Source organism: Pyrgilauda ruficollis, unplaced genomic scaffold, assembly GCF_017590135.1.
Source record: "Pyrgilauda ruficollis isolate IOZ18807 unplaced genomic scaffold, ASM1759013v1 scaffold72, whole genome shotgun sequence".
Lineage (NCBI taxonomy): Eukaryota > Metazoa > Chordata > Aves > Passeriformes > Passeridae > Pyrgilauda > Pyrgilauda ruficollis.
This window is the reverse complement of record NW_024529044.1, coordinates 621,811-648,020: the sequence shown is the minus strand read 5'-3', so window position 1 is coordinate 648,020 and position 26,210 is coordinate 621,811. Positions and strand designations below refer to the sequence as shown.

General features: G+C 57.9%; 3 protein-coding genes across 6 annotated transcripts in view; 2 read left to right on the top strand and 1 right to left on the bottom strand.

The window, feature by feature from the left end:
* The window catches only part of SLC38A10 (solute carrier family 38 member 10), a 30,036-nt gene extending 7,034 nt beyond the window's left edge, over window positions 1–23,002 (top strand). For 3 of the 4 annotated variants that reach the window (XM_041485739.1, XM_041485741.1, XM_041485742.1), the window contains 11 exons: window positions 580–704; window positions 3,163–3,265; window positions 3,924–4,106; window positions 5,733–5,844; window positions 6,024–6,130; window positions 11,065–11,218; window positions 17,801–17,971; window positions 18,257–18,715; window positions 19,246–19,329; window positions 19,933–20,112; window positions 20,364–23,002. In XM_041485739.1, the coding sequence (XP_041341673.1) occupies window positions 580–704; window positions 3,163–3,265; window positions 3,924–4,106; window positions 5,733–5,844; window positions 6,024–6,130; window positions 11,065–11,218; window positions 17,801–17,971; window positions 18,257–18,715; window positions 19,246–19,329; window positions 19,933–20,112; window positions 20,364–21,463 (2,778 nt within the window). In that variant the 3' untranslated portion in view covers window positions 21,464–23,002. The remainder of the gene's footprint in view (window positions 1–579; window positions 705–3,162; window positions 3,266–3,923; window positions 4,107–5,732; window positions 5,845–6,023; window positions 6,131–11,064; window positions 11,219–17,800; window positions 17,972–18,256; window positions 18,716–19,245; window positions 19,330–19,932; window positions 20,113–20,363) is intronic. The other variant, XM_041485740.1, reaches the window with a different exon arrangement.
* A 3-nt stretch (window positions 23,003–23,005) lies between these two features.
* Window positions 23,006–23,645, bottom strand: NDUFAF8 (NADH:ubiquinone oxidoreductase complex assembly factor 8). Its single transcript, XM_041485743.1, has 3 exons — window positions 23,517–23,645; window positions 23,319–23,429; window positions 23,006–23,214 (listed from the first exon to the last, which is right to left on the bottom strand). Exons 1-3 carry the CDS (start codon window positions 23,595–23,597, stop codon window positions 23,194–23,196), a joined length of 213 nt encoding a protein of 70 aa, XP_041341677.1. The 5' UTR covers window positions 23,598–23,645; the 3' UTR covers window positions 23,006–23,193.
* A 258-nt stretch (window positions 23,646–23,903) lies between these two features.
* TEPSIN (TEPSIN adaptor related protein complex 4 accessory protein) lies at window positions 23,904–25,706 on the top strand. Its single transcript, XM_041485783.1, has 8 exons — window positions 23,904–23,981; window positions 24,197–24,269; window positions 24,515–24,606; window positions 24,694–24,791; window positions 24,938–25,005; window positions 25,113–25,191; window positions 25,303–25,374; window positions 25,567–25,706. Exons 1-7 carry the CDS (start codon window positions 23,940–23,942, stop codon window positions 25,358–25,360), a joined length of 510 nt encoding a protein of 169 aa, XP_041341717.1. The 5' UTR covers window positions 23,904–23,939; the 3' UTR covers window positions 25,361–25,374; window positions 25,567–25,706.
* The last annotated feature ends 504 nt before the right edge of the window (window positions 25,707–26,210 follow it).

The following is a 26,210-nucleotide window of genomic DNA, read 5'->3' as shown; positions in this document are numbered from 1 at the left end:
CCAAGGATATTATAAACAGACATTCAGACATATTTACCTTCTGTTTCCTGTGCAACCCAACTCCTGCCAGTTCTTGTGTCCATGGCAAGGGAGCTCCCTGGCCTCAGCTCCTCCCTCTTTCCATAAAGCTTTTCCTTCTCTTTGGTGAGCTGGTGGTGTTAAATGGCCCTGGAGCAGCAGGTGGGATCCTGTTTTAGGACCCTTTGTCTCTCTCTACTGAACAGGATTCTCTAAGGCCAACAGTGCTTCCTGTTTGGATTTAAAAACAAGCGTTAAAAAACACATTTTAAAAAGTGCAAGAGGTTGCTTTGAACAATGATCCTCACAGTTAATGTGTCAGTAGAAACTGTGTGCTGTGGTGTCTGATGGCATCAAACAAGGGGGGAATGTCATAGATCCCTTGGAATACTCCCTGGGTCCTTGGTGGCCCTGGGAGCTGGGTGGGTGGGACGTGGAGTGGGGGATTGGGATGGGGCTGAGCTGGCAGCTCAGAGCTGCCTGTTACCCCAGCCTGGCATTGCTGCTGCTCTGGCGCTGTTTGGGGCTGGCTGCTCACCCCTGCTGTCTGTCCTGCTGCAGGTCGTGGTGTCCTCCTTCAATCACGGGCTCTTCAGCGGGCAGTGGCTGCAGCGAGTCAGTTACATGCGCTGGGAGGGCATTTTCCGCTGCATCCCCATCTTTGGAATGTCCTTTGCCTGCCAGTCGTAAGTACCTGCATTTCCCAGCCCTGGCAGTTGTTCCTGCGGTGAGTTTGTGTGAGGGCACGGGGTCAGGAGGATCTGCAAGGGATAGATGCCATCTGCTTTGGTGGTTTGTTTTCATCAGAGTGCTTTACAGCTCGCTGAAGTTCAGCCTCTCATTCAGTCCTGACCCTTTTGTTACCCAGACCCTTTTGTTATTCCATTTCACCTGGGAGTTCTTGTAATGGAGCAACATGAGACCACTGGAGCCAAACAGCTCCTCGGGAGCTTCTGGTGCAGCTGCAGGAGGGATGAAATTCCCCTGGTTCTTGAAGGGAATGCTGGAGCACCAGGAAAGGCTGTGTGACCCCCTGAGTACTGAATGCTGGGGGCTGCTCTGCTCCCCCACATTTCCTGGAGAGCACTCTGAAGATCACACAGTTGTTTGTTTTGGAGGGCTGTTCCTGCATTTCCAGTTCCCTGGGTGTAGTGGCACATGGAAGGAGGTGAGAGCAGACCAGGCTATTTCCACCTGTCCAGTTTCTGGGTTTGTGAGGGTTTCTGCTGACAAGAAGGTGAGGGCATGCCAGGCTGTCCCAGGTTTCCAGCAGCGTTCCCTGCTGCACCAGGACAGCAGGTGAGTGCTGTGTGCCAGCTCTAACCAGTGTAGATCCAGCCCTGGGCTGGAAGGACTGGCCTGCTCTGGAAGGACCATCCTCCTCTGGAAGCCTGGCAGAACTGGGCATCCCCCGTGCAGTTCCAGCAAACGGGTCTCGTGCCAACAGTAAATGAATGTGACAGATAAAATTTGCTCAGACTGCTGTGTTTACACCCACTCCAAGATCCAAATCATCATTTCCCACTTACTGGCTCTCTTGGCAGCTCAGATCCTACCCCGGCACACTCCAGGCTTGCTGTTTAATGTCTCCATTACAATTGGCAAAGGGAATGGTGTTCTCCTGCAGATTTACCTTGTTAACAAATCCTTTTATTTTTTTTTTTTTTTTTCCTTATGGAAGCCATGCAGTACCCAGAACAATTTTCCTGGGAATTGGAAATGCAGGGAAATGGTTTGGTCTGGACCTGTGTGTGTGCCTAAATATGGCTCCATGGCAGCACTTTTGTGGCAAACCCAATCTAAAGCTGTGTGTTTTTTCAGGAAAAATACACTCTCCCCAGCCCAGGCAATATTTATATATTTTTAAAAATTTCTTTCCATCTGTGTATTCTCTCTCTTTTTCTCTCTACCCACCCTCTATATATTCTATTCCTCTCTTTATGTGTAGTTTATCTATATAGTCTCAGCTGGGTAGATTTAATTTTGCTAACCTCTGAATTACCTTTTCAACCATCCCACACACTGCAGAGCCTCCCTGTTTCCCTCTTTTTTCCTTCCCAAGCCTGAATGTTTGGCTGGACCCTTTCCTCAGAGGCTGAAGGTCAGAATGTAGGTGGCTGTGGAGAGGGCAGGGAGGAATCCCAAATGAAGAGATTCCCAGGGAAGCCAGTCTCCTTTCTCCAGGGAGGAATCCGAAGTGGAGGGACTTTGGGAAGCCAGTGTTTCTCCCAGGGAGGAATCCCAAAAGGAGAGATTGCTAGGGAAGCCAGTCTCCTTTCTCCAGGGAGGAATCCCAAAAGGAGACTCCCAGGGAAGTCCTTGCTCCCTGCTGGTACCTCCAGCCCCAGAGTTGCCGTGCTTGTCCTCCTTTGATGTTCAGGGATTAAGGGTTAAGGATCTTTCTGCTGGGCCCCAGCCTGACACACTTCCTGGGAATGGCTTGGTGCCCACTGGAGCTGGGGATACCCCTTCCCATCTCCCTGCAGGCCCTCCCCTTCTCCCGAGAGTTCCAGGATGTAGCTGCTAGAATTAAAGTAACAAGAGGTTAATGAGTTGCTAAAATATGCACCTGATGTCAAAAGGAACGTTCCCCACGCTTCCCAAGGCTGTAAATACCCCAAATCCCAGGGAATTGGCACTCCTGGCTTTCTATGCAGCGAGCTGAAGTAGGACAGGCGCTGTGCTGGGGTTTGTTTGTTTAATTTTCCTTCAGACAGTGGGATGCTCCAACCTTCTTCCTGCTTTTCCTCTGTAAACACTGTGTTGCTTTAATTATCAGCACGGAGAGCTCCAAGAACAATAATCTCTGGTGCTGGGGCTGGCCTGGAGCCACCCGTGGCCCCAGGAACAAACGGTCATTCATTTTGCAACCCTTTCTGAACCCAAATGTTTACATCACACGTTTCGCTCCACGTGGTGGGGTGGGGAGAGCAGGAATATTTTTGCAACACTTAAAAGTTATGAGTGTTCTGAAATCTCTTGGCATTAGCAGTATAAATTGTGGAATAGCAGCAGGTGTTTATGCTCCAGAGGGGGAAGGTGTCAGGGATTTGTTGCTGCTGGGCCGAGGCAGAGAATGGGCTGGGATTGGGAGTTTTCTCTTGTTTCCTGCAGGTTTCCTTAAATATTTTACCCTTTTTGCAGTCAGGTCTTGCCTACTTACGACAGCTTGGATGAGCCGTCTGTCAAAATCATGAGCTCCATATTTGCTTCTTCCCTAAACGTGGTCACCACCTTTTACATCATGGTAGGAACTTCCCCTTCTCCTCCCTTGCCAGAAATCTGGAGGGGCCACAGGGATGAGGGTTTATCTACAGCTGAGGCTGGTTTCTGCTTATCTCTATTTATTCTGACAGATGAGTCCTCGTGCTGAAAGCAGAGTTAGGTGGGAGGTGATGAACCCAAGAGCACAGGGGGCATTGGGACAATCCAGGTTTTCAGAGCAGCATGTTTCCTTGGATGGAGGCACAGTGGAGGCCCAGCTCTTCCCAGGCCCAGCCTGGAGCAGGGGCCACTGCCCAGAGTTTGGAGAGCTTTTTCCAGCCTGTTTTGAAGGAAGTTAGGCCTCATAAAGCAGCAGTTCATAAAACTGGGTTAAGAAGGAGAGCCTTGGCCCATGAGCCAGGCTGCTGCAGGGAATTGTGACAGCCCCTCTGCTGGAGAGGGACACTCCATGGGCCTGGCAGCAAGCAAATTGTGTCCTCTAGGAAAACCCCTGGATTTGATGAGAAACTTGCTTTTAAGCAGTTCCCACTCTTGATTAATGACCTGTCCCAGGTTTTGGGGTGCCCATGGCAGTGACCTCACGCTCCCACTTGGCTGCTGCAGTGGGAGGTCACTGTCCTGCCCCCTCTGTGGGGAGCAGGTGTGAAGTGTTGGGAGTCCAACCGCACTCTCCTCCCCAGGTGGGCTTCTTTGGCTACGTGAGTTACACTGAGGCCATTGCTGGGAATGTCCTGATGAACTTCCCTTCCAACGTGGTGACGGAGATGATCCGAGTGGGATTCATGATGTCGGTGGCCGTGGGGTTCCCCATGATGATCCTGCCCTGCAGACAGGCACTGAACACCCTGCTCTTTGAGCAGCAGGTAAGATCCCAGGGCTGCCTCGGGGTGAAGCTTGATTTTTGAAGGGTTTTTGTGACTCTTTGGTCTCTGACTGGGCCCCAAACCTGCCTTGGCTCCCTGAGACTCTGGTGATAATGGTATGTGGCAGGTACTCTCTATCCTGAGGGACAAAACCTCAACTCCCATAAAATCCTCAGTGCCCAGGGTGTGGTGACAGGGCAGCAATGGTACTGTGGCCATCTCTCAGTCCTGCTCTGCTCAATGGTTAGTCCCTGGCACTTGGAGTTTCGTGTCCTCTGCAGAGGAATTCCATGGGCCAAAGGAGTGGAGTTCCCAGTGTAAAGCTCATGTCCCGTGGCTGCTGCTCCCTGCTCTGCTGGGGATTCCAGCTCTGGCACAGACATGTTGCACAGCTCAATGCTGAGGTGGTTTCTTCCCCTCAGAAAGAGGGAGAAATGTGCTTTTGGAAGCAGCAGAGCCTCCTCATTTCCTGCTGCTCCAGCTGCTGTCCTTTTGCTGGCCAACTCACTGAGCTCAAGCTCCTGTTCCCGGCCTCGGAGCCCAGGCCAGCCCCATTTCTTCTTGCTTCCTTGTGTGCCTGCTGATTCCTGCTCCATTATTCTCACCCAGCACCTTTGTCAGCAGCCCTGGAGCAGCCCTTTCCTCTCCGGGTTCAGATGTCCCCTTCCTCCAGCGCCTCCCGGGCTGCGGTGCCGGGGCGGGCAGTGGGATAAGGGATCCAACCCTCTCCCACACATTCCACCTTTTCCCAGGGCCAGCTCCTCAGCCAGCCTTTGTGACTGAAGCTGGTCTGTCTGCTGGAGACTGTGAGTCCCTTGTGGCAGTGGCGTGTTCTCCTCTGTGCATTGTGCGCACAGAGTGCGCCGATGGGATTCAGCAAATAACAGTGAGAGATTGTGGGAATGTTCTGAGGCCTTTGTGTATCTGCATAAATAGAAACCTCTTAGGCAGGAAATAAAACTTGAGCAATTTATAGCTCTAAATCCTGCCACTTCTGCCTGTGAGAAGCCCCCGGCTCTTTTCTCACGTTGGGAGGGCCTGAGGATGGGGGCAGACTCGGTGAGAGCCAGCGGGTGCAGAGGAGGAAGCGCTGGAAACACTTGGGAACACTTTGGATCTCGCCTGGGCTCAGCTCGTGGCTGGCTGGGCTCTGAAGGTGTCGCTTTGCCTTCCTCCCCCATCTGTGCAGCAGCAGAGCTGGGACCCGCTGGGTCTGCAGGGCACACTGGGACCTCTGCCTTCCACACCTCCCACTCGGGAGGTGGCATGGGATGGGAAGCAGAGGGCCTCTGGAATTCCTCCAGCAGCTGCCCAGCAGCACCCATCCTCCCCTGTGGTGTCCCTGGGGTGTCTCCCAGTCAGAGGGGCTGCTCCTGTGCAGGGAATGGCACTGCTCCCAGAGCTGGGGGGAACACCTCTCCCTAGCACAGCCCCCTGTGACCTCTCCCTCCTGCTGCACCCCTGAGCTTCCTCCTGCCCCTGGCCTTGGGCTGAGTCCCTGCTCAGGGACTGGGGCACAGCTGAGGGGATCACAGCTGGGATGGGCTGGAGCTGCAGGGAGCATTACTGAGGGAATTGCTGGAGGTCTGGGGACTGGAATACCAGAGCTCAACTCTCCCCTCCCAGCAGAAGGACGGCACCTTCGCTGCTGGGGGCTACATGCCCCCGCTCCGCTTCAAAGCCCTGACGCTGGCTGTTGTGTTTGGAACCATGGTCGGAGGCATCATGATCCCGAATGGTGAGTGAGGAGCTGGGAACAAGGGCTGGCTGCTTTCTCTGGTCTCTTGTTATTTTTTTTCCTGGCTGGGGTGACCAGACTCACACCCCATCCTGCCCGGGGGCTCTGGCAGCTGTCCCGTGCTGCTGCTCTGGCACTCCTGGAAAAGACCTTTGCTGACTTTTCCTCTTCTTCCCCAGTGGAAACAGTCCTGGGCCTGACAGGTGCGACCATGGGAAGCCTCATTTGTTTCATCTGCCCAGCTCTTATTTACAAGAAGATCCACAAGAATGCGCTTTGTTCACAGGTCAGTGCTGATGCTGCTTGACATCCCCCTAAGCCCTCTGCAGAGCCTGGGAGTGTGCTTCATTTGGCTGCAGCACAGAAACTGCTCAGCACCTCCTCCAGCCTCCCCCTCCAGTCTGCCCAGTACAGGTGGGAGCTGTTCTGGGTGGGTGTCCACCACTTAGGGATGTACAGACAGTGGCAGAGGTGCTGGCCCAAGCTGGAACCACCAGCTCTTTTTGTCCCTCCAGCAGCAAGTGAAACAGTAATTTTTTGCATAAAATGCTCCTTCCAGTCCTCCTCGGAGTGGGATTCAGGTTTTGGATCCTCAGAACAGGAAATCCAGGCAGCCTGTAAAACCTTAAAGCCTCACATCCTGACCTGCCCGGGCTGGGTAAAACAAACAGGGCTCCACAATGTGGTTTGTGCTGCCGACCCTCAGCTTTCTGCTTTCAACCAAAATAATAGTAAAAAAGGAACACACACATAGAGGTGTTGCTTCAGGAATTGATTTTCTGAGGGATTGGGGGCGTTCAGAGGCTGTTAGAAGTTTAACTTTTCCTTTTGCTCCAGTTTGAATTGGCCTCCTCCGGGATTGAAACAAAGTGGCTCTTTGCTGGGCTTGATCTCTCTGCTCCTGCAAATACTGTGGGCTGAAATTAACAGGTTTTGGGGTTTTTTCCTAACAATAATTTAATCCACTGCCTTTTTCACAGGCCTCTGTCCCAGCATTTCCAGTCAGGACAGTGCTGGACTGGAAATAAGGTTTTGGGCACAGTGCAGGGGAGAGCAGGGGAGAGCAGCACGTTTTTGTGGGGCCCACAGAACTGGTGGCTTGTTCTCTGCTTAATGACTTGTGGCTTTGCAAACCTACGTGAATTTTTTAAGCAGGGTGTGGTTTTTTTTTTTTTTTCTTCCCTGTGCTTTCCCTGACACAAGGAATAGTCCAACTTTCCAGCTTTCACTCTGAATTCTGACACTTAGCTCTGAACTTCTTTGAGTGAAACCCCGAGCAGGAGTCTGAATGCCAGCCTGGGTTTTTCAGGGAAACAAAGAGCACTTTCAAGAATTGCTTTCTATTCCGGCTGAGCCAGAGTGTTTCCCTGCAGTGCCTCGAGGCTGCACTCAGGACAGGCTGAGCTCTCAGCCTGGCTGCTCGGGGTGGGACACTGGGGCCCTCACAATGCCTGACCCCAAACCCGGTCACGAGGCTGAGGGAGATGTTTGTCCTGCAGAAATCCCCACAAAGGAGGAAGGGCTTATCTAAAGCATCAGGCCCCGGGTTACTTCTCGAGGGGCTGGCAGCAAGCTGTCCAGCCTTCCCTGAGTGATCCATTGCCTGTCAGGTTTGCATTCCTGCTTGGAGCGAGAACACACCTGCCCGCCCTGCTCAGCACCTCCCCGCCTCCACAGCCCAGCTCAGAGCCCACCCTCTCCTCCCTCTAGGTCTTTGCAAAGGCTCATTTATTCTTTCCCTGGAGCTCTGTCTTTGGTCTCCTCCTTCATTCCTGCACTCCTTTGATCAGGTGCTCCACTCCATCAAAGTCAGCTCCTGAGGAAGGTGGCGGGTGGGGGGAGAATGCCAGCCCTGGGCTCAGCTGTCCTTCCCTTGCTGTCCCTGTCCAAACAGTGTACATGGACGTTCTCCCTCCTTCCCTGCATCAGCTTGAGCCTCTTCCAGAGCAGCAAACCTCATTGCCAGCTTTTACACTTCTCAGGGTTATCTTGGCTCTTGAGCTGCTGAGAACTGGCTGCTTTTATCGGGCCACTTCTGGCACCCAGCAGCATCCAGTGTGGGGCAGGTGGTGACGTGAAAGGCCAGGTTTTTACAGGAGAGGTGCAAACTGAGGCTATGAAACAGGGATTTTGCACTGGAAGCAGTGAAGAGGATTTCAGGTGGGGGAGGAAAATGGGCAGATGTTTGCTGGCCAGCAAAGGGCTTCTGCTGAGGAACTGGGAAGGACTGGAGGCAAAGGGCTTCTGCTGAGGAACTGGGAAGGATTGGAGCTGCTGCTCAGCTGGGCTGGGCTGGGAGTGCCCTGGTTGGAAGGGTTAGGTTGGAAAGGCAGGTCCCAGAGCAGTTAAAAAAAGCCCAGAGTCAGGCACACGGTGCTGTGAGTGAAGCAGGGAGAGTGTTCCCTTTCTTGTGGGTAAGCATCTGTTCCTGTAAAGGTCCATGTCCCGCTGCTCCTCGGGAGCCCCGGTTTGGCAACGCTGCCGTGGGGCGTGTGGGGGTCTGTGAACAGAGTGTGTAACTGCCAGCAGGAAGGTGTTGCCTTCCCAGTGTTGACACAAGCTTGTCCAAGAGGCCCCTCCTAGGGAGGCCGGAGTTGCTGTTGTCCCAGTTGGGGAAGAGGAGTTGCTGGAGGTCAGGAAGTGACCTCTGTGCTCGCTCCTGTGCGGGTGGAAAAGAGATTCCCTCTGCCCTTCCCTGGCAGCGCAGGGGCCAGCACACCTTCCCCAGCAGCACATCCAGGGGTACAGCCCCCCAAACACAGCATCTCCGAGGAGGGGGCCGGCAGTGACCGGGGCTCTGCATTCCTTCGCCATGACTCCGTCCCTCGGAACGCTCGCTGTCCAGGAGGACGGGGATGGCGTCACGCCACACAAATGCAGCGTGTTTGCTTCCCGTGGCTGCAGGAGAGGGCTGAGCTAATGGCTCTGCTGTGCAGAGCTGGATCATCCTCTGGGAGGGTGGAAGGAGGGCCCAGAGAGCGCGACCGGCCGAGGAAACGGCCGCGTAAACTTCCTCTGCTGAATTCCCGTCCGTGGCTCCCGGGAGATGGGCCCTGGCCCTGCTGAGCTGCCCCAGGGCTTCCCACAGCCTCTCCCCGTGTCTGTGCTGAGAGGGGCTTCTGCAGAAAGGGCTCTGCTCTCCGTGGGATTGCTGGCTCTGGGGGAGATCCTCCCCCTGGGACCAGAGCTTGGCTCAGACGTGCCTTGCAGTGCTGAGCCTCCCCTCGCTCCAGGGTCTCTGGGTGCTCTGGGAATTGCTGGCTCCTCTGCCTGGATTGGTTCCTTGAGCACCCGAGTCCTTGCAGCCCTCACTCCCGTTCCTTCAGTTGCCTTGGTGGTCCCCTGAGCACAAACCGCCTGCTTTTCCATAAGCATAAGATGCATAAGCATCTCCATGGAATTAAGCCAAATGGTGGCCCTCTTTATTCTGGTCTTCATCTGGGGAGGGGGTAGGTGGGGAGGGGGGAGCTGGGTGAGGGCGGCTCAGGGACAGCCCAGCCTGTCTCCGACTGCCACGTGTGCCCGTACCCGCTGCTCCGGGAGCTCGCAGCTGAACTCCAAATGTGCAACAATCAAAGGGGTTTCAATCCGAGGCATTTGAGCCCCTGGTTCCCCACTAAGATAAGAAACAACAAAAATCCTTTTAAAGCATTTAATGTTTTCAGCCGTTTCCTACAGTTCCCTCCTCTCCCACGTTGCTCCTGGTTCCTGTGGCACCAGAATAGATCCTCTTTGTGGAAACGCTCTTCCTCTCCGCTGTTGTTTCTGGAAGGTGCCAGAACAACCTCCCAGGCACAAAATGCATTTGTGCCGGGGCTGTGGATTGTGGGAGGGAGGAAGTGGAGCAGCTCGAGCCCAGGGCAGCAGTGCAGGACCTGCTGACTCGGCGTTTGCCCGGAGGGGGGCTGGATGGCAGGATATCTGCTCTTTGTGCACCCCGGGCAAGGCAGGCAGCACATTCTGCTCCTGTTTCCTCTGCAGCAGCTCTAAGGTCTGGCCTCTGCTCCCTGGCCACGCTGCCCCTGATCCAGAGCTGCTCCACGTCCCGCCAGCCTTTTCCTTCCCCAGGCGTCGGGCTGTCTGCGGGGCGTGCTGGGAACGGGCCCGCCGGGGTCTCCTGGGCCCGGCTCTGACCACGCTGCTCCCTCTTGCTGGGTGACCTCCCTCAGTGGGTGAGGAAAGCATCGGCCCCTCCTCCCCCTCTGGAAGTGCCAGTGTTTTAATTCCTCCTTCCAATTTCACCTCTCCCCTTGATTTGCAGTTTTCTGGCAGCTTCCAGGGGTGAAGTGCTCCCTGTGGCTGTTCCTGGTTTTGCCCACACTGAGAAGCATCTTTTTGTTGCGTTTTTTTGTGAATTGGGATGTAAATCTGCACAGTGAGGACTGGGAGGCATGGAGTCGTGCAGTGGTTTGGGCTGGGAGGGGCCTTAAACCTCATCCAGTTCCACCTCCTGCCATGGGCAGGGACACCTTCCAGGTTGTCCAAGTGCCATCCAACACTTCCTATGACTCATGTGGAATTAGATCCTTTTAGATCAATTTGTCATCACATAACAAGCTGTAAAAATTCCTTTGCTGCTCATCACTTTCTCCTTTTTGAGGTAGAGAAATTCCAAGAGCCCTTCCCTCCACGGGATCCAGATTCCACCCTTCTATTTTTATCCTGTTTGATCCTAGCTTTCTGGGAATCAGGGAGTCATTTCTCAGCAGCTTCTTGAGTCCTGGGACCAGGACCTGTGTGTGGACATGTTACCCTTGCTTTCAAAACCAAGGATTTTTGAGCAGCTCCCTGGAATGGCTGGGAGCTGTAACCAGGCCAGGTTCCTCTGTGCTCAGCCAGACTTGATTTCATGGAGTTCTCATGCTGGGAATACCAGGAAATGAGTCTTTGCAGTAGGACTTGTCTGCCACATGCATTTTCCTATCCCTGTGTCCTGCCCACTCACTTCAGTCACTTTTGAGCCCTTCCAAAGCCTTTCTAACAGCTTCCAGCCTCTGAAACAGCTTCCAATCCAACAGCTTCCATTCCCATGGCTCTACACCCAAATAGGAACCTCAGCCAGGAGCAACTGGTTTTCCTGTTTTCTCTGACATTTCTCTTCTCTCCCTACCACGTGTCACTGTGCTGGGCTTGGAATTCTGTGGAGGCACCGTGGGAATGCCGTGGGGAGCAGTCCCCTTGGATTTCCTCTGCTCACTGTCCCTCTGTCCCTCTGTGCAGATTATCCTGTGGATTGGGCTGGGCATGCTGGTGATCAGCACCTACACCACCCTGTCTGCCACCAAGGACACCCCTGTGAGGACGGAAGAAATGGGCTTGGAGCACCTGGACAGGGAGGAGAACAGAATTGACCAGGATTCAGTCAAACTTCCAGGTATGTGCTTGCTGGAGTTGGGTTTCCCAGCCCTGTTCCCAGATCGCCTCTTAAAAAGAAGGAGAAATTTATTTTCTTTTTAAAGTGTGGTGGAAGCAGGGTAACTTCCAGGCAGCTCTGTGCATCTTCCCAGCTTCCTGGGGCCTATTCCCAAGAAAAGCTGCACTTTTGTCTGCTGGAAAAATCTCTGTGACCTCCAATGGTACATTGTGGGAGTTGTTCTTTTGGGAAGTGAAAGGTGTGGTGCAGGCCTGGGATCCCCTGGAGGGACAGAGCAGGGATCCCTACTTGGGATGAGCACAGTGCCCACCGGGCCCACTGGACTGTTCTCCCCCTGTGCCAGCCCAAGGACCAGCCATCCATCACCCTCAAAGGTAGGGAAATTTATGGGAACTGCCTCTTTTTTCGGTGCTGAGCGTATAAATTTGGCCTAGGCTTTCTCTCTGACAAAGCCTGTGATTATGCCTCAGCTTTGTTTACCGGTTCTTGTTATTTATTATTTGTTTGCTGGGGCTGCTGATGGAATTACGGCCGCTCCTCCCTTTCCCAGCTGCTCCGGAGCAAGGCCGTGGCGTGCAGGTGCCGCCTGACCCCGCGCTGCCCCTCGGCCCTGCCGCGTCCTGTTCCTCTGCTTCACTTTTGTTTCCTTCTGCTCCTGTGGGCTTTTTTTTTTTTTTGTTCTTTGGAGGCCTTGAAATATCCTTGTAGAGATTGAGAGCGGAAGGGAGAAAGGGGCTGGCTCTTCTGGAGATTATCCCCCCTCCTGGTTCTTGGCTGGGTTCCTGCCCGGCAGCTTGGAGCGTCTCCCACACCGGTGCTGCTGCCGATAACATTCACTCTGGGCTTGCTCCGTGGTGGAGTTTACTTGTGGTTTACTCGTGGCTTACTCAAGGCTGTGTGTGCCTTCCTGGGCAAGCTGATGCTGGTGAACTCCGAGCAAAAGACGCTCCCAATCCCTTAATGGAGCCCTCAGCAGGGCCTGGAGGAGGGATGCGATTGAATTCTTCCGTCTTGGTTAATTTTGGAGCCGTAATGGCCAAAGAACAGCTGCTCCTTTCAGGAGGAATCGCTAATGACACGTGTTCTGACTGGGAAAATAAAAAATCCCATAAAACACGGTGTCTGCAGGAGTTTGCTGAGTCTTCTCCCCTTCTCGGCGTGAGCCGGGGCGGTGGAGCGGGATGCCAGGCTCTGATCATCCGAGCGGGCCCGGCAGCAGCTCTGAGTGCTGCGGGATTAAATAATCCCACCCGGGAGGAAGGCGGGTTTAGTGCTCCCGAGTCATAAACTTCCCAGGGAGGAGCCCTGCAGTTCCGAGGGAAAGCTCAGCTGTCCCCTGAGGTCCCTTTGCCAATGGGGGCTCCCTCCCCGGGGAGGAGGAAGAGGGGGGAGATGGAGCCGAGCAGAGAAGGGGGACAAGGACCCGCAGGGCGGACGTGGGGCTGCCCCGGGAGAGCCGGCGCTGCGATTCCTTGGATCTGTGCCTCCCTGTGCCTCTGCAGGATGTCGGCTTGACTAGCAATGAGAGGCGTTAAATGGTGCCCTTCATCCCCCGCCGCGGCTCCCCCTCGTCCTCACCCGCCTTGTTTTGCAGAGCAGGAGCTGCCGCCTGGAACGCGGTGCAGCAGCTGCATCCTGTCCTTGCAGGGGCGCAGGATGCGGGCTGGGCCGCCCCCAGCACCTGGGTGCCCTCCGGATGGGCCGAATTCCGCACCCGGGGCTGCAGCAGGATCCCACAGCTTCTCCCTGGGCACTGCTGCTGGGTGCTCAGCCCCTTCCCCAGGGCACAGTGTGCCTTGTGCCCTTTCCCTGGCTGCAGGGTGCTGCTCCAGGCTCCTTCCCTGGCTGCAGGGTGCTGCTCCCAGCTCGTTTCCTGGGTGGAGGGCTCTTCCAGACCCCTTCTTCCAGGCACAAGGTGCATCTGTGCCTTTGGGCCAGAGGGTGCTCAGGGCCCATCCTGTTGCCTCTGCCCAGGGCAGGGGCTGTGGAAGCACATTTCGGCTCCGAGAGGCTGGAAAAACGTGTGAGGAGGGATTTAGTGCCTGCCTGGGACCATTGCAATGATCCAAACCAGGAGCAGGGGGAGAAGGGAAGCTTTTAGGTTGCTAATCATGAAATTTTATGGCAGTCTGGAGAGGCTGCCCCTTCTCTGGCTGCAGGGTGCTGTCTTCCAGCCCTTTTCCTGGGTGGAGAGTTCTTTCAGACCCCTTCTTCCCGGCACAAGGTGCATCTGTGCCTCTGGGTCAGATGGTGCTCAACCCTTTTCCTGGGCACAGGCTTGCTTCGTGCCCTTTCCCATGCTGCCCCATCCAAGGCAAACTGCAGGGCCTTTCCCCAGCGCTGCCTTCCCCGTCTGCCTCCCGCCTGTCAGCGTGTGAGAGGAGTTTTATTGGCCTCTTTGATGTTGTGGAGCCCAGAACTGGAGAGACTTTCATTAAAGCCCTGCCCCGTGGGCCTGGGGATTATGAATATTAGAACATTGGCCTTTTATGTGAACACGTATTGACCAGCGGCCTCGGAATCGTGTTTTTCCTAACGACACCCAAGTGCCCATTACAGCCCCAGCCTGTGGTGCTGGAGGTTTTACTGTCAGCAGCTCTTCGGGAAAGGGATAAAACCCCTTCCAGCCCCGTCCTGCCGCTCCGCGCCGCGGCTGCGCCTCTGTTAAAAGGTTGCTAAGCTGCCTCTGAAAGCTCAGGAAGGCAATTATCCATTAAAAAAAAAAAAAAAAAAAGCTCATTAGGCAATTTCTCTCCGTATTTAAAGCACCCTCGAGGGTCTCGGGGGGGATTAAGATTTTGTAATATTTTTCAGCTCCTTACTTGATCGTTGCTGCTTCATCTTCCCCCTGCTGTTGTGCAATGTTGGGTAACAAAGCCCTGATTCAGGCTCCTTGTGCAAGAGCCCTTTTCCCGGTGTGCTGGGCACCGTGCTCCAGCCATCCCAGTGTCCTGGGGCATGGGGTGGCCTCTGTTACTTGGACTGGGGCAAAATGTGGGGTTGTGTTTGGCGCATGGCATCCCTGCACTCTCCATCCCTGCATCCGTGTGCTTTGTCCCCCAAAAGCAAGCTGCCCGAGGCAGGCTGGGTCCCTGCTGGCATTCCCCGTCGGAGCAGCCCCGAGATGTGTGGAACGTGGCTCCTGCATCCTGCAGGAACAGCTTGGCTCTGCTGCGGCTCTCCCTGGTGCTTTGTGCGAGCGAGCTTTTAATAGTGCCTGTGACACAGAAAAGGAACCAGCAGCCTCTGGTAATTTGGGTTGGTTTTTACTGCTGGTGCGTCAGGAGACAACTGTGAACTAATTTCAGGGATGCCATTCCATAACCTTGTGAAATCTGGACCCGTTTCGGGGGGAGGGAGGGCTCCTGGAGGCGCAGCTGGACTGGGGGCTCCCCGGGGAGGGCCTGGCCCTGCCCTGCTCCCGGAGCGGGGCTGCTGGGCACGCCCGAGGGCAGCGTTTGCCCCCAGTCCTCTGCCCCGCTTGCTGGGCTCCGTTTTCCTTGGCACAGGCTCCTGGATCTTGCTCCATTTCGTGCGATGAAGGAATTTCAGCAGATCTGGAGCTGCACTGGCACGAGCAGGTCCTGAACCTTGTGTCCCTGGTCAGCCTGGGGTGACCCCCTGGACTGGGAGTGTGTCGTGGAGCTCCTTGTGCTGTCCCTAAGGCTCCCTCCGGACTGGGGGCGAGCACAGCAGGGCCCATCCCGCTGCCTCTGCCCTGGGCAGGGGCTGTGGAAGCACATTTCGGCTCCGAGAGGCTGGAAAAACGTGTGAGGAGGGATTTAGTGCCTGCCTGGGACCATTGCAACGATCCGAACCAGGAGCAGGGGGAGAAGGGAAGCTTTTAGGTTGCTAATCATGAAATTTTATGGCAGCCTGGAGAGGCTGTTGCCAAACCACAACACACCCAGGCACGCACACACACAAATCAGCTGCAGGATGCCCCGGCTTCCCCTCGTGCGAGCAGAGCTGCCGGAGAGCCGGGGGGTCAGAGTGAACCTCTCGGTGCTGCCTCACACCCCGGCCTCTCCTTGGGAGCCAAAAAGCTTTTACAGCCTCTCAGGCCTTGCCTGTAATGTCCAAGGCCGCTCATAAAACACGACGAGGCGCAGCGTTACTGGAAGACGATCCAAAGGGACCTGGAGGGCAAGAAGACAGGCAGAGCCCCAGCAAAACTCTTCCCTGCAAAGCACCCGGAGCCCCGGATGGATTTCCAGGCAGCCTGAGAGGTTGTTAATTCACGCCCTGATGATGAACTTAATTTTGTCTCCCGCTGAGCAAATGATGGCTTCAAGGCAGCTTGGCCTTATTGCGGCGTGGAGACTTTTGGGTTTGTGTTTTGTTTGTGTTTTGGGCTTTTCCTGCATTGTTTGCAGAGCGGGGAACGTGCCTCTGCCTGATTTATGATGGAAGCTGCCAGGGACACTCCCCCAGCAGAGCGGGGCCTCCCCCGGCCCCTCGGGCTGCCCTGGGCCCGCGGGGGGTTCACCTGCTGCTCTGGGCAGGGGAACTGCTGCCTTTAACTCCTCTGGTTCCTGCTGGCAGGGAACCTTCTCCCTTCTTGTTTCCTTCCTTTTTATTTCCTCCTCTTTTCCTTTTTTCTTCTCTCTTCCTTTTTATTTTCTCCTCTTTTCCTTGTTATTTCCTCCTCTTTTTCTTTTTATTTCTTTCTTTCTTCCTTTTTATTTCCTCTTCTCTTCCTTTGTATTTCCCCTTGAACACCATCTCACTGCTCAGCTCATCGCTCCCATCTGCTGTAGGAACAGCCCTGCCTGTGTTGGGGTTCTCTGGATCCTGCAGTCCTCTCCGACCAGAGCCATCTCCCACCTCCATGAACCAATTAACAAGAAACTTTCCTCCAATAGAGTAAATAATTTCTTGCATCGGGGCCAGGATTGAGCTGGGAACATCCGCAGCCGTGCCGAGCGCTCCCCTCCCCGGCCTCGGCCTCCCGCTTCCCAGGGCCCCTGGCCAGGGCTGGGCACTGGTTCCTGCAGCCCAGATTTTCCTGAAAAGGAGGAGTGTCCTGCCCTGACTTGCTGAACCCTGGGAAGTCCCTCAATGGAGAGGGGGACCCTTGGGTACTAGACTTGAATTTCTCAGAAAATCCGAGTCCTTTTCCCCTCCCACCATCACTCCCAAAGCGAAGGAACGTGGAGAGCCGGCCAGCCCCGCTCACGTCCCTCCTCTGGGTGTGGAGCTCCGGGCTGGAGTCCGCGTTTCTGGAGAGGCTCAAGGTCCTGCTGGCACAGATCCCTCTGGGCCAGGAGTTTGTACTTAATTTTTTGCGAATTTTTTTTGTTCCCCCCCTCCCCAGCTCAGGCAAGGCCCACGCAGCTGAAGTTGTGGCAATCCCTTCTTTCCCATGAGTTCATCTCGTAATAAATCGCACCAGCCCTGCGGAGGGGGAGGAGAAAATGGAAAGATGTTTATAGAATTAATTCCCCAAAGGAAATCACACGGGGGAGGGCGAAGGGGAAAAGAGTTGGGATTTTTTTTTTTTTTTGTTGTTACAGAAGATAGATTTTTTTTTTTTAAAGAGTTTGTTGGATGGAAAAAAATCTGCAGAACAACTTCACTGCTGGGAAACAATTTGATTTCCTTCTCTGCTGCTCTGCAAAGGAAGAGTTCACTCCCTGTGTGGGTTTTCTGCCATGCTGGGGGTGGAAGGGACCCTTCCCATCCCATGGAATGTGCAAAAGATTCCATGTGGAATATGCTGGTCATATCAGTGCTGAACACCACGACTGGTTTGACTGGGATGTGTCTTCCAAAAACATTCCATCTCTTTGAGGGCAAGGTGGGGGGAAACTCTCCCTTCTCCCTCAGGAGTTTCCCCTAATTAATGCCTGTTTAATCCCCATCCTCAAAACTTTTGTGGGAAAAGGAAACCTCCCCACCCCTCCTCTGAGATTCATCTGAAGGGCTGTGGGAGCACACGGGCACTAAAAGGGGGAAAAAATCAAAATAAAGGAGGTTTTAAGACGTTTCACAGCAAACAGCAGCGGGGGGGTGGGAGCTGGGCTGGAGCCCAGCTCGGGTTCTGGCGTTGGGGGGTTCTGAGCTGGATCGCAGCTCTGCCTCTTCCAGTGCCGGGGGATCTGCGTCTGGATTCCAGCTCGGTCTCTCCCGGAGCCGGGGGTCTGGGGCAGGGAGCTGGGGGGATGCTACCATCTGGTGGCACTGGCTCGCAGCAGCAGGCGGCTGCATTCCTGCTCCGTTCCTGCTCCATTACCGTTCCATCCATGCTCCATCCCTGCTCCATCCCTGCTCCATCCTCTCTATCCCCGCTCCATCCCTGCTCCATTCCCGTTCCATCCATGCTCCATCCTCTCTCCATCCTCTCTCTATCCCTGCTCCATCCCTGGCTCCATCCCTGCCACGCTTCCCTGCTGGCAGCTCCATAAAAACCCACAACAGTGAAAAAAAACCAGATGACCCCAGAACAAAATCTCCCCCAACCCCACCGTGCTGAGGCTGGAGGGAAATCAGCAGCTGAGCTGGGTGGGTGAAGGGGATTGGGACAGACACAGCAATTCCCAGATCACACTCCTCATCCCTGTCCCCATCCTGTGTTTGCAGAGCAGAACCCAGTGGTGGAGGAGCCCGAGGATGACCGTGATAAGCCCAAAGTGCCTGAGGAGAAGGAGGAGATGGAGCAGCCACAGATCAAGGTGCCCGTGCAGGTGCCCAAGAGGGAGGAGGAGAGAGGAAAAGTGGAAGAGAAAGTGCAGCTGGACCGTCCTGATCAAGGTAAAGGTGATCCTGGGAAAGGGAGCTGGACTGGGAGCTGGGGCTGTGTGTATGTTGTTGGACTCTGAGACAGAGATCCTGAACTGTCCTCCTTACCCTTCCCTCAGCCAGCTCCGTGGTGGTATTGGTGGATTGAAGGTGATTTAGTGTTTGATGCTCTGGATGCTTGTTGGGAATGTGGCCTCCAGATGAGGGAGAGAAGGCAGGGCTGGACAGGGCAGCATGGAGCTGGGTGTACTGGGTGTACTGGGAACCTGCTGCCTCTGACCCTGCCTGTTCCCCCAGGGATTGCTGTGCCCGTGGGGGAGGCTCATCGCCACGAGCCCCCAGTCCCACATGATGAGGTGGTCGTGGACATGGGGCGGGAGCGGGAGGAATCCAGCGAGAACAAAGTGGCTCCCGGAGCAGCCAACGACCGTCTGCTGGAGGAGCCAGCCAGGCTGAAGCCCCAGGAGGCACTGGGCCCAAAACAAGGGAAGGAGGTGGTTGCTGAGAACCAGCAGCGGGGAGGGACCAGTGGGCCCGTCCCAAATCTGGAGAAGGTCCCAGAGGCAGCAGTGCAGCAGAGGGGAAGGCCACCCTACAAGGAGCTGGAGCCAGGGGAAGCCAAGCTGGAAGCCAAGGCACAGGCGGCCGTGCTGGATGGTGACACTGCCGAGGCTGCTAAGCAGGACATGTCACAGCTCCAGCTCCCCAGGAAAGCAGAGGAGGCTGCAAAGTCTGTGGAGAAGGAAGCAGACCCTGGTAAGCTCCTTTCACGACAGCTCATCTGAGCAAGTTCTTCTGGGCCTACAATGCCGCTGGAGTTGGGACAATTTGGTCATTTTCATCTCCATCCTGGTGCTTCCTTTTAACTCCACGAGTGGAGCTCATGAGTGAGCACAGCCCCTCCGGCAGCTGCTGCGGGAAGGGAGGAATCTGGTGGCTTTGACAGCTACTGCAAGAGCTGTCAAACAGTTGTTCGCCACCCGCCAAAATGTCAGGTGCCATGCTGTTCCTGCACGGCTCCCAAATCACCGGGGACACAGAGCCGGGAGATCTTGACAGGGAACACATTGCCAAGTGCCCGTCTAAAAGCCAGTTAGAGCTGTTCTTGCATGTTAATTGGCCGAGGTAGTTAGTGCTGGCTCGCTGCCACCAGACATGGGATTGTTAAATATTGGGTTTATTACTTCCCTCGCAGCCGTCGGGTTGGATGCAAACGGTGCCGGGATGGCGTGGAGGCGTTTTAGGGAACATCTGCACTGACAGCAAAGCTCTGTCTTCCTTTGCAGGTGAGAAGCAGGAGCTGCCCCTCCCGGAGAGAGCAGAACTGCTGGAGAACCAGAACACTGAGGAGAAACAGGAGAAGGCAGGGGGTGAGTGTGTGTCCCCGGGGCGTGCAGGGACGGGTCTGGATTTCCCCAGATCCCTCTCTGTGGAAGGATGGTGTCTTGAGGCCACAGCCCCTGCATAGCGTCAGGCCTGTCCCATCTCTGACACACCTGGCAGGGCCACTTGGGGACCTGAGTCGTGCTGGCACCTGGGCGCAGCTGCTCCCTGGTGTTGGAGCCCTGGGAAGAGGGAGACAGGAGTGAAACTGCTCTGGCAGCACGGCGGGAGGGGCGTGGGCAGGGGCACACGGGGACACCTGAACACATCACAGGGAAAAGCTCCTTTCCCTCAAGGCCCCTGCTGCTCTGCCCCTGGGGCATCAAAGCTGCAAAGCCCTTCCTCAGGCTGAGCTCCTCCCTCCAACCTCTGTCTGGCAAGGGGAGGTTGGAGCCTGAGCTTGGGCTTGTGTGCAGGTCCCTTGCTCTCATCCTGTCCTCTTCCAGCTTCCTTCCCTCTCTCCTGGCAGGGTTTGTGGAGTCAGATCTTCCTGCAAGGAGAGCCCTTGCAGCCCATCCAGAGCTGACATGATTTCTGAGGGCTTTGGGTCACAGGGGTTTTACTTTCTCTGTCTTTTTCCCCTTTTCCAGAAGCAGGGCCAGCAAAACTGCTGGACCACAACGTGCTGCTGCAGGTGATCAAGGAGCAGCAGGTGCAGCACAAGCAGCTCCTGGACCAGCAGGCAAAGCTGCTGGCAGTGATCGAGGAGCAGCACAAGGAGATCCACCAGCAGCGGCAGGAGGAGGGGGCAGAGGAGAAGCCAAAGCCAGGTAAGGACGTGGCCAGGGAGCAGGACCTCTCCAGAGAGTGCTCACGGCTCAGAGCGACTCTAAAATCAAACTGGGAGAGATCTGAACTCCTTTGGCACATGGCAAAGTCCACTTGCACAGCCATTTCTGTAGGGGTAACCCACAGCTCTGCTCTGCCTCCCATGCGGCCTCATCTCGTGTCTCACAGGATGTGGTGGCAGGAGAAGGGAATGTCCTGAGAAATCCTTTTCCATGTGGGTTTTGTCCTGCAGCAGAAGCACAGCTGGAGCCTGCCATGCCCCTCTCCAGGAGCAGGGAGGACGAGGGCCTCGGAGCCAAGGGAGACACGGCCGGGAAGGTGCTGAGCAAGGAGCAGCCAGGCCAGCAGCCCCCCGATTCCACCAAGCAGCACAGGGGCATGGTGGGGAATCTGGAAGAGGCTGGGCAGAGGCATGACATTCCTGTGGCTGCTCCCAAGGAGCGGAAGGTGCCGCTGCAAGAGAATGACAGAGCTGTTAAGAATCCCGTGGAGAACTGGGATCCCCTCCACGGGGATGCCCAGCGTGTTCCAGCAGCCAGAAACCACCTGGAGAAAAAGGCCTTGGCAGAGGATTTGGGAGGAGAACGTGAAGCCAAAGCTGGAAGAGATGTCCACCAGAAGAAGAATTTCCTGAAACCCGTGGAAGCAGCTACAGCTCCCATCCAAAGAGAACAGCCGGGGGCTGCCAAAGTTCAGGGAGTAGCAGGAAAGAGTTTGGAAAGAGACTCAGGAACAGACCTTAAAGCCAAAACTCTGAGTCAGGTGGAGCCCAAGGACCTGGCAGTGGTGCCGGACTCTTCCAGTAACAGGAATGTGGCAGTGAGGGAGCAGCACCCCCGGGAGAGGGAGCGGCAGAGAGGGGCGCCGGCCGAGGGAGCGGGCGGGCGGCAGCGGGACCCGCCTGGCCACGGGCACGGGAAGGAGGAGGAGCCCCGGGAGGAGCCGGGGGGCCGGCAGGGCCGTGGGGGTGGGGGGCCCTCCAATGGCGACCCTCAGGATGCTCCAGCAGGGAAGTCTGAGAACGGAGCGGCCGCCCCCAGGGATCCGGAGCGCGATGTGAAACCCAACCGGGAGCTGAAGCTGCAGGGGGGCCTGGACCTGCGCCGCAGGAGACGGGACCTGCTGCCTCCCGAGCAGGAGGAGGACGGGGAGGAGGAGGCGGCTGCAGCAGGAGCAGGGGGGGTCCTGATCGGCCTGAACCCCCTTCCCGACGTGAAGGTGAACGACCTGCGGAGCGCGCTGGAGACGCGGCTGAGCCGGGTGGCCGAGGGCGCGCAGCACCTGGTGCGCAGCCGCCACATCCAGCAGGTGACACAGGACAGGAGCCCGTGACGGGGAAGGCTCGGCCTCACTGAGCGTGGAGAGGGCTAAGCCAGCTGCACTTTGCTGGACGCAGTGCTGGGATCCACAGGATCTCCTGGGATCCCTGAGCACCACCCTGGGGGCTTCCAGCAGCACCCCCAGTGTGTGCCTGCGGGTGGCCAAGGAGATGGTGGCACTGGGAGTGACATTCCTGCTGTCCCCTGCCTTCCAGAGCTGCCATCCACCTCAGCTCCCTGCCAGGCCGCTGCTCTGAGGACCTTTTCCAGCATCTCATTCACATCAAATTGCCTTCTCCAACCATCTCCCAACTCCTCTCAGAAGCAGGAAGGGGCTCCATCGCCCCGGCTGTGCCGAGGGGACCTGGGATCCATCCACACCTCGGGAAGGGCTTTACCCCAGAGAAGCCATGAGCTGTGGAGCAGCAGAGCCAGTGCTCCAGTGCTGGACTGGGAGCAGAACTCCTTTGTTTGGGCCACAGTGGTGGTTTAGGAACCTCATTTAGTAGAAACGCTGCCTTAACTGGGCGCAACTCCTGTTGTGCTGCTTCTCTCCCAGGGATGGGGTTCCTTGGCCACACACTGGGGTCACACAGAGCTCTGTCCCCACTGCCCTCCCTGGGTGCTCCTCTCTGTGCTCTCCAGCTCCACTTCCCCTCTCAAAAGTGCATTAAGAAGCTCAACTTCCCCCCAGCCCAGCTTGATTCTTCTGCCAGAGGTGAGTGGTCTGGGAGAAAGCATGGCAGAGCCAGGTGGATCCAGGGGCTCCACCTCCCTTTGCCTGTGTTCCATGTGCTCTTCCCAGCCTCCCCCCGCCCTGTTCTGCATCCAGACAGGTCCCTGCTCCACCTCCACCTGGGAATTTGTTTGGTGAGTGAGGAAGGGAGGAGCTTCCCCAAGAGCTCTGTGTTGTTTCAGGCTCCCAGGGACTCATCCCTTGGGTTTTTTTGGGTTTTGAGTTTTTACACCCTGACCTGTGAATGTACAGAATTCAATCCCAAAGCTCTCCCTAGAACGGCTGAGAATTCCCAGCCTGGTTCCCTCAGACCTCATCACTGTGGTGGGTTTTATATCCCGACCTCCAAATGTCTTTGGCGACCTCAAGTCTGTGTCCAGTGGGACCCTGCAGAGCTGGGACGGGGTGGGGCTGTCCCTGCCTGGTGCTCCCGGGGTGTCACAACCCAGAGTGACAGGGAAGCAACCTGGGGAGTCCTTTGGGAAGACCCCCGGGAACACTGTGGCCTTAAACCCCCTGAACCCAACGAGCTTCTCCATTAACGCTGTCGTCAAGCACAAGCAGCAGGGCCGGGAGGCAGGGACGGCTCCAGGGCTGCCCCGGGGAAGCGATCCGCCTGTTTGTTGTTCTCTGTGTGAACAGAAGGGACCAAAGATGCTCCTGGCATCATTCCTGCTCCTGGGAATGGCGTGGGCACCCCGAGCTGGGCTGGCAGCTGCCTTGTCCCGCCGGGATCGGCTCCCCTGGGGCGGGTGGAACGCTGGCATGGAGAGCCCGGGGCGCGGGCTGAGCCCATCAATAAAATAAGCTGAAGCATTCTGATCTGAATTCTTTTTTTAATAAATTAAAACTGATCTGTGACCCTCACCCAGCCCGGGGCTGCACCTCCTCCGGGCCGGGGAGCGGGTGGGCAGCTCCGGGACCGGGGGCATTCCGTCATTTGAGGACAAACCGGTGGTTTGAGAGGGTTTAATTCCTCACGTCTGCAGGCAGGGGCAGCTCCGGGGTCACTTCGGCGTCGCCTTTGCCTGCAAAGAGCCGCGGTCAGGACGGGCCGAGGCCGCCGCCCTCCGCCAGCACCGGGATCGGGCCTGGCACGGGGACCGGGACCGGGACCGGGACAGGGCCGTACCGCCCGGGCGAAGCACTCGCGCAGCGCCCGGAACTCCTCCAGGCACGTGTCCCGCCGCAGCTCCGCCGGTCCCGCCGCCGCCGCCGCCACGCACCGCCCGTAGGCCGCGGCCTGCGGGAATCACACGGCACGGGAGCGGGGGAACATCGGGACCCGCCGGGCCCGGAGCCGCCCCCTGTGCCTCCCCCCGGGCCCCACCTGGTCCCCGCAGGCCGCCAGCGCCGCCGGGAAGCGCCGCAGCCGCGCCCGCGCCCGCAGCCACACTCCGCGCCCCGACATCGCCTCACCGCACGGGCGCCGCCATGCCCGGGCAGCCGCGATTGGCTGCCCGCCCCGCTCGTCACGCACCGTACTCTCCTATTGGGCGGGACCGCCCTAACCCACGCCCCTTTAATTGGTCATTCGGCGCGGGTGGCTCTGATTGGTGAAAATGCCGGTTGTTTACTTCCCGCCTCCTTCAGGCGTCAACCTCATGGGGCTCTTCCGCCTGGAGCCCCGCCCTCTCTCATCGATGATTGGTTAAATGGCAGAGCTTCGCTCTCTCATTGGTGGAAAGCAACTTCCGGGGGGCGGCTCCCTGACGCCGCCGAGGGAGCGGGCAGGGCCGGTGCCGGCAGTGTCATGGCGGCGCCGCTGCGGGACCGGCTGAGTTTCCTGAGCCGGGTACGGACCGGGGCTTTTGGCGGGTGCGGGGGGGGCTGCCGGGGCGTGACGTCACTGCTCACCTGCGACGTCATCGCTGCATCCCCGCACTCGCTTCTGCAGCGGCCTCACACAGCCCTGACTGGGCCGGGCCTGCCCCGGGGCCTCGGTCCAGTCCCCAGCACCGGGGTTCGGGGCGGGTCCGCTCCTTCTCACGCCGCCCCCTCCTCCTTCAGCTGCCGGTGTTGCTGCGGGGCACGGCCGACGACGACACCCCGTGCCCCGGGTACCTGTTCGAGGAGATCGCCAGTATCCTTCGGGGAGCCGGGGGGGCGCGGGGCAGGGGGGTTCCCCGGGAGAGGGAGGCGTCCCGGGGCCGGGGGAGCTCCCCGGGGCTGCTCCAGGCCGTGGTGGGCTTTGGAGGCCTGCAGGGCTGGGTGGGGCAGCTGTGGGACTGTGGGCCCTGGCTGGGAGCCTGTGGAGGGGCTGAATTCCTGGCACTCGGGGGCCGCTGCTGCCCTCCGATTCCGGCTGCATCCCTAACCCGGCCCTAGAGATCTCCCACGAGTCCCCCGGCAGCAGCCAGTGTCTGCTGGAGCATCTCCTCACACGGCTGCAGAGCAGCTCCTGCCACGTCAAGTTGAAGGTGGGTCCGTGCTGGGAGCACTGGGGGGCGATGGGATGGACCCCCCTGCTCCAGGGAGGGCAGCTGTGACTTGTCCTTGCCCCCGAGGCAGGTGCTGAAGATCCTGCTGCACACCTGCTCGCAGGGCTCGCCCCAGTTTGTGCTGCAGCTGAAGAGGAACGCCAGCTTCATCCGGGAGGCTGCAGGTGACGGCCTGGGGGGACGTGGCAGAGCAGCAACAGCCCCACAGGGGGCTGGAGACCCCAGAAGGGCTCCTGCTGCCGGGGCTGTGCCAGGAGCAGGGTCCTACCCCACCTGGGAGCGTCCCTCACCCTCCCCTCTGTGTCTGCAGTGTTCTCCGGGCCCCCAGACCCCCTCCACGGCAACAGCTTGAACCAGAAGGTGCGGGCGGCCGCACAGGTGGGTGCTGGAGGGACAGGGCAGCCCCCAGCCCCTTGCTCGGGGGGCTCTGGGGCTCCCAGCACTGCCAACACTCCTCTCTCTCTCTGTGTTTCTCCGTCCCACAGGACCTGGCCAGCATTCTGTTCTCGGATGCGCCGCTGCCGCAGCCCCTGGCGCTGCCCGCCCGGCCCCCGGCCCCCGCCGGTGAGCACAGCCCCTCCGGGCCGGGCCCTCGCTCAGGGGGACAGGGACACAGCAGAAAGGGGGAGCCCTGAGTGCCTGTGCCCCCCCCTGACATTCCCTGTGCCTCCCCAGGGATGGGCTCCAGCCCCAGCCCCTGTGGCTCCCTGCAGGGATTCGGCTTCAGCAGTGACAAGAGCGGGTCCGGTGAGTCCTGGCCAGGCCCTCACTGGGTCCTTTCCTGCTGGGAGCTGGGGCAGGGCCGGGGGGGTCACTCTGTGCCTCGTCCTCTGAGCTCCCAGAGCTCCCTCACCCCCTTTCCCAGCCCGGAGCTGGGTGCTGGGGTGATCCCGTGGGGCTGGGCTCCCGGGGTTCTCCCAACATCCCATCCTCTCACAGCTTCCACAGGAGAGGCCCTGCTGAGCAGCCTTCAGCGGGCGGCCGAGGCCGTGGCCCAGGCCGTGCTCCCGGCACCGGGGGGGCCCCGGCAGCTCCGTGGGGACCTCCCCGAGGACACCTACGAGCCCGTCCGAGCTCCATCCCCCGCCAGCAGCCCGGCCCTGCCGCCCCCGACCCCTCCCGCGCCACGCACGTCCCGAGGTGGGTCCTGCCCGGGGAGTTTGGGGGGGTCCCAGCCCTCATGGGGGGTTTGGGGACCCCAGCTCAGCAGTGCTGTCCCTGCAGTGAGCCACCAGCCGGGGCTGCCCGGGGGCGGCTGGGAGGAGGCAGACAGTGGGCACAGCTCCCAGGAATCCTCGCAGGGCCATGAGCGGAGCCGCGCCTCGGACTCGGGCAGCAAATCCGGCAGCGACAGCCGCTCCGGGGCCAGCCGGGAGCTGAGCCACGGGGCCGACAGGTGAGAGGGGCCCGGGGGTTCCTCTGCCCTGGGACTGGCCCAGGAGCACTCCCAGGAGCGCTGCCCTCGCTTTCCACACCACGGATCCAGAGTGCCCCGGCACTGCTGTCTGTGTTCCACCAGGAGTGTTCGTCCTGCCGGCTGTGGGCGGGCAGAGCTGCCCAGGGTGGGGGTCCCTGTGTGCCAG